General features: G+C 35.8%; 3 protein-coding genes and 1 non-coding gene across 4 annotated transcripts; 2 read left to right on the top strand and 2 right to left on the bottom strand.

Moving 5' to 3' along the window:
* Positions 1 to 2683: 2683 nt before the first annotated feature.
* On the top strand, positions 2684 to 3649 carry EV154DRAFT_431976 (RNase Sy; the record flags this gene model as incomplete). Its single annotated transcript, XM_051596646.1, has 6 exons — positions 2684 to 2807; positions 2866 to 2884; positions 2941 to 3081; positions 3152 to 3260; positions 3328 to 3374; positions 3430 to 3649. Coding segments are annotated over 6 exons (660 nt in total), but the record flags the coding sequence as incomplete, so codon positions are not given.
* A 256-nt stretch (positions 3650 to 3905) lies between these two features.
* Positions 3906 to 7613, bottom strand: EV154DRAFT_546328 (uncharacterized protein). The gene is made up of 4 exons (XM_051604695.1): positions 6982 to 7613; positions 6727 to 6916; positions 5776 to 6665; positions 3906 to 5724 (listed from the first exon to the last, which is right to left on the bottom strand). The coding sequence occupies exons 1-4, from the start codon at positions 7583 to 7585 to the stop codon at positions 4013 to 4015; spliced, it is 3396 nt and encodes a 1131-aa protein (XP_051450944.1). The 5' UTR covers positions 7586 to 7613; the 3' UTR covers positions 3906 to 4012.
* EV154DRAFT_530702 (uncharacterized protein) lies at positions 7614 to 8627 on the bottom strand. The gene is made up of 9 exons (XM_051603779.1): positions 8513 to 8627; positions 8387 to 8452; positions 8258 to 8319; positions 8169 to 8202; positions 8094 to 8120; positions 8023 to 8046; positions 7896 to 7968; positions 7771 to 7832; positions 7614 to 7710 (listed from the first exon to the last, which is right to left on the bottom strand). Exons 1-9 carry the CDS (start codon positions 8603 to 8605, stop codon positions 7693 to 7695), a joined length of 459 nt encoding a protein of 152 aa, XP_051450943.1. The 5' UTR covers positions 8606 to 8627; the 3' UTR covers positions 7614 to 7692.
* Positions 8628 to 9129: 502 nt separating this feature from the next.
* Positions 9130 to 9201, top strand: EV154DRAFT_t151. Its single transcript has one exon. It is a non-coding gene; the product is annotated as a tRNA-Ala (tRNA).
* The last annotated feature ends 549 nt before the right edge of the window (positions 9202 to 9750 follow it).

The raw sequence follows: 9750 nt of genomic DNA, 5'->3' as shown, positions 1-9750 counted from the left end.
TCAATAGGAGTAACTGTGTACGCTGAATTAAATTTCAGAGACAAGTCTTCAATAGGTCTCCAATTCTTTTAGTTGGATGTAAGATTTTTCTGTTCCTCATGTCTAATTTAAGACTTGAATTACAGACAATTATGATTGAATAAGTTAATAATAATTGTTTACAGCTTAAAAACATTTGATAAATAACATGTAAGAATTTGAGCACAAAGTTTTGAGAAAGGTTACTAGTTATTTTTGTTTTAATAATGCAGTATTAAGCTCCTTGATATTACTCTACCAAAAAGAACTAGCGATAAGGTTTACATTCTATTTTTCAAGGGACATTAATGCAAGTGTCTATGTGTAAATAGTCTGACATGTGTATTTTTCTAAATAAGACTCCCTTACTGCTTTTAAAAAAAATGGGTTGCGATAAGTCAAATTGTTATAAACACTCGCCAATAATTTGATTTTGAATATTTTGTCGGTGTAAACAAATACCTACAACGATATAAAATAGCGGAATGAGTATTGACGGAGACTGTATATGTATAATACAAGATACATCCGAGTACCAAGTAGCATAACAGACTGATTATGAAGATTTAATTGAAATGTTTAGATATTGCTATTTTAAAGTTTTAGAAGCTTTTTTTTTTTTGGCACATCGTATCGGACTTAATGTGTCTTTCAAAAACTGAGGAAGTCTTCCGCGACAAGTGATAGGTTAGAATATCTAGACTTGTTGATTTGGTTTTTTTTTTTTTTTTTTTTTTTTGTATTCCCTATTTAAAGGAGTTATAAACATAGTTCATTGTAATTACTCGTGTTTGTCAAAAGGCTGTTTCTTGCATCAACTGATGCTGGTCTTATATATCATGGTTTTTTTGGGACACTCATCATCATAACCTCAAACTCCTTTTTGTTTTGTTTTTATCGCCCCTATTACAAAAAGTTCCAGGGCCTCTTGTTTAACTGTAATTAAAATTGACAACAGCAGGCTGTATCCTTTATTTGCTTAGACAATCGTAACATATTGGCGCTAAATATTGATGATAAAAGGAGACTTTAGTAAAACATTAAAAAAGACAGAAAAAAATCTTTTCGCTGTCTATCTTTCTTTTTTAAAGATGACAAATATATTTAAAAAAATATGGAGAAAAACAAGGGATTCTGCCGTCATTTTTAATCATAAAATGAATGACAGTTTCTGTTTCGGATCTGGATACATAAATATGGATACAGAAAACTTGGATGATGATATATATACCATCGAAGACCAAGAGTTATCCGAGAAGGTATATAAATTTATCAGACACGATCATTGATATAATATATTTAACTTGTAAATCAATTGATAAAGAGGCGTTCTATTTTTTTTGATGATAGATTCAATGTTTTTCCTTCGCAGCTATCTCGTACAAAGTAAGAATTGTACAGACAAATAAAGTATTGTGTATAGTAGTTTAACCTTGATTATAGAAATTAAGGAGAGGCATCAGTTCCATTGTCAATGTCAAGATAAAAATCAGCATTACAGATAATAGTCAACTTTACCAACATCTAATATTTTTATAATAACTTTTCCCCCTCCCTTTTACATTGTATTTTAAAGCCTTTCCTTTCTTCTATTTTTTTTACACCGTATGGGACTTACTGTGTAAATTGCTTATCAGAATCCGCATGCTCAAATTTGTATGAATAAATTTGATAAGCTATATTTTCGTTTGTGTTCTTGATAGCTGTAATTATTTTGTCTATCTTAATTTGCAAGATGATCGGCATGAACCAGAAAGATAAAAAGAAATGTGAATCAATTGATAGTAGTACAAGAGACAAACATAAAACAGAGGATTTCCCTTTCGCTTCGATCAGTTTATTTCATATGGAAAGTATTTCCTTTTTTGTTGGACTAATTGCAGTAATTTAATTTATTGTTGTATTACCAATGCATATGTGATGTGTTTCGATCATTCACTTTAGTGTGATACAAGTATCCCATTTTTTTAACGGGATGCTGGTCCGCCTGCAATTTTGTCGTGTGCATATAATCACGTTGTATATAATATATGGTTACTATACTTTCACATACTATTGTTAAATAGAAATTTATATTTTATATACCTTGTAACATCCCTAAATGGTAAAGCTACTGGGTATCATTTCAGGGTGTTCGCGTTGAACACCACTATAGATAAGAGTAAGAAATGTAACCTACTTATCTCACCCAGCAGGATTTATCCAATCCAATTGATAGTCGCATTTTAGGCAATGTGTTCCTCTTCCGTAAAATTTGTTTTATACAACGTATCATTGCGATCAAATGATGCACATGACGCCTTGATCAACAATTTTTTATACAACGTATAATTGTAACCCTGGTATTACATATGTTATAGCCAGCGATGCGATACAGGGTGGGACATGTTAAATGACATGCATCTGATTTGCATAAGAAAACGCTTTGGAAAATGTATATAAAAGTAGAAAAGAAAAGTCCAATTTTTTTTTTATTTATTTTTTATTTATTACTCAAATACTTCTATTAACAACTATGAAATTCACCTTGCCCATCATTGCTACTGCTATTGGTTTAGCTTCTGCTGCTCCTTCTTGGGAAAGCTTTTCTAAGAGAGCTACTACTTGTAGTGGTAAGCTGTCTTAATTATTTTCTAATTGAACGTGCACTGATATCCCCCACATAGCTAATACTCTGTCATGCCAATCTACTACTGTTGACTCTTGCTGTTCCCCTACTAATGGCTTGGTTGTCCTTGCTCTCCAATGGATTGTTGGATACGGTCCTTCTGATGAATTCACCGTCCATGGTATGTATTTTTTTAGTCCTGATATTTCTATGCTAATTAAATGTCAATCGTTATTTAGGTTTATGGCCTGATACCTGGTAAGCATTCAGCTCGTAACATATAGAATAAAAATTCACAATGATGTCTCTTTTAGTGAAGGTAAACAATTAGGTTCAACTGGTTGTGATGCTAGCAGAATTTATACCGACGCTGGTACTCGTGTAAAGGCTGCTAATAGTGCACTTTACACTCGTATGAATACCTACTGGCCTAGTTATAAAGATGACAATAATCTGTAAGTGGAATGGCAACCTCCGGCTTTGTTACTGGTCAAAGTTTAATTAAATTAAATTTTAAATTTATAGTTTCTGGTCTCACGAATGGAGTAAGCATGGTACTTGTGTCACCACTCTTGACCCCGATTGTTATGGAACATCTTATACTGCAAACAAAGATTTGGTTGATTACTTCAGTGTAAGATTACAAAACAGCTTTAAAATATATCAATATTCACATATATATATACACTTTTCGCTCACAGAAAGCCCTTGATCTCCGTGATGAGTTCGATCTCTACGCTGCTCTCAAGTAAGTGTGCCTTTTTATATAACTTACATTGTTATTAACAACTTTTCTTCATCAGGGCTAGCAGCATCGTTCCTGGTAAAGCCTACCCCGTTGAAACCATTAGAACTGCTATTTCTAAAGCTTATGGTGCTTCTGTCAAGCTTGACTGTACCAGCAAGAAGTTGACTGAGGTTGCTTTGAATTTCTATGTCCGTGGAAAAGATAGCTATGAAATTACCGATGTCCTCTCAGCTGGTTCTTGCTCTGGTAGCGTCACTTTCCCTGTTAAATATTGATCTGTGATCATTTAGTTGTGGACTTTTCTCAATTTACTGCTAGTTAATTTTTAATAATAAAGCTAATCCCGGTTTTTCATACATCTATTAATATACCACAGTGTCTTAAATGATATTCTTTATAAAATTATTCGAATGTTTTACACGTGCAAGGTTTCATATGAGGGTTAATGAAGCTAGTATATATTACCAAGTAGTGATATGATTGCACATACGGTTCCTTGCAATTAATCAATCCTTTACTTAATAAAATTAATCACTTTGAAAAATTATTTGCTGTTTTTATTGTTTTATTTAATATAAAAGTGTAATTATGTAACAATGCTATAATGTAAAAGTAATTATGCATGATAAAGGTATTGTCTATTCGTCTTCCTCCAACAAAATTTCCCAATCATCGGATTCTGGAGTTTGACTCGTATTACTTTCGGTATTTACAATCACTGCATCCTCAACGACATTATTTGTCGAATCGGAGGCCGCGTCTTCTTTTTCTTCTTCGTTATCTGTGACAACTGGAGGAGGGGTTGCTTTGGGAGATTCGATCCAAGCGTCCTTTGCGGGCTTGAAGGGATTATCACCTCCTACACGCATCCATCCATCATCGTCCACGGTCTTCAAAGCATCGTACGAATTTACAAATAATTTTCTTCGTGTTGTAGCTGATGAGCTCGCTGTCGCTGCTGCCACTGCCAACTTTTTCTCGTCTGCTACTTGTTTCTCGCTCCAAGTAACTTCGCCTTTTTGATTCACCCAACAACAATCAATTCGAGCTGCCTTTGTTTCTTCGATCTTCATAAATGCTGCTTTAACAGATTTCTTTAACTGCCAAATGATATTTTCTTTCTCGTCCATTGAAATATCATCGCTGATTGATGGTACAACAATGGCATCGTTTTCATTCACCCAAGTTGTTGTAAAATGTATAATATCATCTCCAATTTTGATTAAGGGAACTAAATCTGCATCCAATTCTAATTTAGTCAAACCAAAAGCCAAATCTGTAAGATATAAGGCATTGACGGGCTGTCTAACCATAGATCGACCGCTTGTGTCGGCCTCGATGCCTTGAATAGTAGTAGGAGCACGATTTAAAGAAGGATTACGAGCAGCTTTGGATAATAAAATGGGAGGGATTCTGCTTGGGCCAAGCGTCTTTCGGATAATGACACTACGTTTAGGCTCACTGTCAATAGCTTCTGTAGAGATGTTGAAGTGTACAGCATAACGGTGGATGAATCGACGATATTCGCTACGCATTGGCTTAAAATGGAAACTTTTCTGGGTAGGGTCTTGAACAAATTCAATCATGGAATTCTCCATATGTCGACACCAGCTTGTATTTCCCAGGTAGAAATCACGCAAAGTATCATCATAATAGCCAAGATCGTCCGAGGAAAGTACTTTGGGGTCCATCACGGATCCGACCGTAGGTGACTGTGAAGATGTAGGGGTACTTAAGTCATCACGCTTAATATCAAAAGCCATAGCAAGACGACGATTACGCAACACCTTGGCGCAAAAATCATTACATTCCAAATCCTTTTTAGATCCACTTGATTCTGCAGTTGCATTACAGGGAATTTCAATCGTATTCTGCCCACATTTACAGCTGGCCTTAATTCTCGCAGTACAAGGATTATCTTCAGGACATGGTGTGTTTGTACCATGACACTTGCTTTGACATGGATGACCACAACTTCTCGCACTACCACAAATTTGACTACAAGATTCACCTTCAACCAAGCATGGACCGTTATGACATGATTTAGGACACTTATGCTTACCACAAGGAAGGTCCTTTTCACAAGGACGTCCACATCGAGGAGACTCGCGATAACAAGGAACATTCCTCAATTCTGTCTTTCCACAAAGACAATGACGGCTGACAAGAGCAGGGCATGGAGGACAAGGTTCATCGTCAGGATGACAATTATGATTCAAAAAACGCATATGTCCACAAGGATTGGGACGGATACATGGATAAACACAGGGAGGTAATTTGGTTCCACATCTAACGGGAGGTTCTAATCTAGTACGTGTACAATTACATGTAACATCATCAAATACAGCCTCTAATAAAGATATTAATATAATTATCAATAATACTTATAAGTTAATATTACCCAAACATGGACGGCATTTGCCTTTGTGACACATATCTTGACAACGATGTACACCACATGACAGCAATTGATCACAAACTTGAGGGCAATCATGAGCATATTCTGTTCCTGTCTTTCTTTTGCCTTTGACCTTCATAGCGGGACAACATTCTGTTCCACAGTTATGTTTACCACAGTTTCTTATAGCCTTACATACTTTGTCACATAAAGGAGGTTCGCCGCCAACAGCTTCACATACATTGTAACATGTATCCTTAAATGAGGTGGATTGACAACGACAAGGTACTTGAACAGCAACTCTACAGGGAGGGCAATCACCTAAATGACATTTTTTGGTACAAGGATGACCACAGACAGAAACCTTGTCACAGGTAGATGTACAGGTGGGAACAGGATCATTACACGAAGTACGAATCTTACCGCCGAGCAATTCTTGAATAGTATGCTTACCACAAGGACATGTTTTAATAAGACTAGGATCGGAAGGACATGGTTGAGAATTGGCGGTGCATGGATGACAGGGTTTTTCACAACGATGTTGACCACACATAAAGACAGTATCGCATTTCTCGTTACAGCTATAGTAACCAATATGTCCACGTAACTGAACTTGTTTGCCTGAACCACATCGAGCAGTCCTTTCGTGACGTCCGCAATAGCAAGACTGTATTTCTTGAATTTCGCAAGGAGGACAAATTCCGGAATGGCAGCTTTCCTCACATCGATGCTTACCACAGCCTAACAATTCGTCACAAACATCTGCACATGAAAATCCCTTTGTTGAATAATCGGTATCTATACATCTTGCCTGTCGGGTATTGTGGCCACAGTAGCAAGTGGTGATGGGACCCATTGAACTACAAGGAGGACATGGACCTGGATGACAAGGTCTATAAAATTATATATTAGTATATTATTTACATATGACCGGAAACATATATATTCACTTACAGTACACACTCATGAGGACATGATTTATGTCGCTTACACAATTGTTCACAACTGTGTGGTGTATTATATTTAGAACTTTCGGGATTACGTTGTTTTCCACAGAAACACAAATAGTCTCTTGGAACAACTGTACGATTGTTTTGACAACCGGGACATCTCCAACCTGTGACCATTTTATTGGATGCTGGATCTACATAAACGTTATGTCAATCATTTATCACTTTCTTTTTTTCGTGAAATAATTTATCGCTTTACCTTTTAATGACTTCGTCGCCCAAGTTTGCACACAATTTAAATGGAAAACTGCCCAGCAACAATCGCAAGTCCAAACATGGTGAGCTGGTCGAACAACATCCATACAAATCATACATTCATAAGTTGAAATTTTGAGTTCATGTGCTACAACGGTAGCCATGTCGTGCTCTCCAGGTGGTAATTTAGCGACTCGTTTCGATCTATTATTATTGTTGTTGGATTTCTTTTTAAAAGATGAAGGTTTCAACCCGTCTTCATCCTGGTTTTCAACTTTATTTTCGGTCAAACGACCTTGAGCTCTGTTTTTGCTGATACGAGCTGCAGAGTTATTCACATTGTTGGGTTGTTTGGGTCTGTTGTTGGTTTTCTTCGTGGCTGGCTTTTTTTCCGTGCTGGATTCCCCTTCTACTTTGGGTGTACCTGCCTCTGTAGCATTTAAAACGTTGGGATTCTTCTTTCGGTTTCTATTTCTTTTGTTACGGCTCTTCTTAGCAGTTTCATTTTCTGAAGCATTACTGACACTAGGATTAGGCTTCGAAGAGCTAGAGGCTTCACCGGCCTGGGAAACTTGAGGAGAGCTTAAAACTTGGCTACTGCTACTCATTCAAATGTTAAACGTAACGGGGAAAAAGGGCTGTAGAAAAAATAAGGGCTTTATTATGGAAAAAATAGTGACTGCGGCGTGAGTCTGCTGCGGTCAACAATCGCATTTTATTTTCGTTGCTGTGCCTAAATTTAAGAACGAATTAACTCTTCTGATTAAAAACACCTAAAACAATCAGTTTTTACCTGATAAAGGCCCGTGTAATATCCAGAATAATACCATGCCATCATCAAATTTGATAGGTCTTCTACACCGAAAGAAAAAAAAATTAAAGGCTATCCTGATTCGAAAACATATTTTTTACTCTAACCTTGATTTGAAGACATAGAGGGCATTGGAGGCATAGAAGGCAATAAGCTTCCTTTAGTACTCGACGGCAGTGTCTATTTTCGAATAGTTAGATATTGTTTTCCGTTTTTCAAAACTGCTGTTTTTACCTGCTGGATCTTACTGGAAGAGACCTATTAAGCATTTAATAGGCATTCATAAATAAAAAGGAGTGCCTTACCTTCTCCGACTTTTTTCGTAGCACAGGCTATGATAACATTAATGGTAAGTAAAGAATCGTCTATGATATAAGTACCTGTTTCTTTGTTATATGACCCTCCTGAGTTTTTCTGCGTCCTACTAATTAATTTATTCGGTTTTAGAAATTCATATTGTAACCCATACCTTTTGTTCTGTTGGAAGGGAGGACTTGCGCTCTCACTTTGGACCTGGCTTGAATATTTCCTCTACAATAAGGTGCCCTTGATTTTTAGAAATAATACTTGATAGCTATTTTTTTTTAGTATTATTTACCCTATAAGCTTCTACATTTCTGTCCCAATGATCAATTAAGTCAGAATCGTCCCAGACATCGGAATGCTACATTCTATTTAAAAACACGAGCCTATGTATATTAAGCAGAAAGTATTCGCAATTTACCTTTGCATCGCCTGAACTGAAAAGAACTGTTCCAATCTTGTAAGGATCATCGTCATTTGTCTTGTTCTTTTTTGGCTTATTATTTTGTCCCATTTTTAACTATTTATGTGCTGCAGGTAAAGACAAAAAAAATCAGATCCAGCTGTCAGTTTGATTTTGGCGAGGTAGTAAGACTTCGAGGTTAAACCGTGCGTATACTTCAGACACAACCATTCCATTCACAACTCACTAGTAAGATGTGAATAAGTGTATATCAAATATCTTAGATTTATATCTAAAGAAAGTGTATTTTTCTAGCAGATTTTTTTACAACCCATCTCATATTGCGGTTTTCTACACTGCTTCGTCTATTTTTTTTATATATATATATATATATATATATACTTAGCTCAATGCCCAGCTAAATCTCTATAAGAAACATGTCTACTGACAAAAGATTTTCCAGTTTATTCCTTGTCTGGGGATTGTAGAAACTGAAAAACCAGTGTTTTTGCTTTATGATTAAATAACCAGCCAATCAAATGTCAGAAGCGTGATATTCACGTGATATTTATGCTTACGTAATATTTTTATTGTATGACAACATTTTAAAGCTAAAAATAAAACAACAACCGTATGGGGAAATGGTGTAGTGGTATCACATTCCTTTCGCATAGGAAAGGTCGCGAGTTCAATCCCCGCTTTCTCCATATTTTTTTTGTTTTTGAGTGATGTGACTGCTTTTAGATAGTTATAACTAAGTCTACACTTATATCAGACATGATACGAGCACTTTTCATATATTTTTTTGTAGTGAATGAGATTAAACAACCTTAGGTATCGTAAATGAAAGATAGCCGTTATATTTTATTTTACCATGTCGCTTACTGATATAGTTCAATAGGCAATTAAAAAGTCGTCTGTCATTCATGCTACTGTCAATAATATTTTATAAACCTCATGGGCTGTTCGTAACGTCTGCAAAAAAAAACCTATAGTAATGCTGATAAATCATTACACTGACAAGTACTGATCTGGTACCCCACGCTTACAAAACTTGATCACATTTTAATTTCAAAGTAGCAAAATGTCTAAGAACAAAAAAAATTTCTTTCGCAACATAACTGAAGCATTGCTGACGCTTCATATTTTGTTAAGTACCAAATGTATCAGACCGATTATATCTATAAAATGATTCAAGTCGCCTATATATAATATTTACTTATCCATTTAAACAATCTACACTGGAATAAATATAT

Source organism: Mucor mucedo, assembly GCF_025094135.1.
Source record: "Mucor mucedo strain NRRL 3635 chromosome Unknown EV154scaffold_214, whole genome shotgun sequence".
NCBI classification, from domain to species: domain Eukaryota; kingdom Fungi; phylum Mucoromycota; class Mucoromycetes; order Mucorales; family Mucoraceae; genus Mucor; species Mucor mucedo.
Note: the sequence above shows the minus strand (reverse complement) of the source record. Positions and strands in the feature narration are given on the sequence as shown.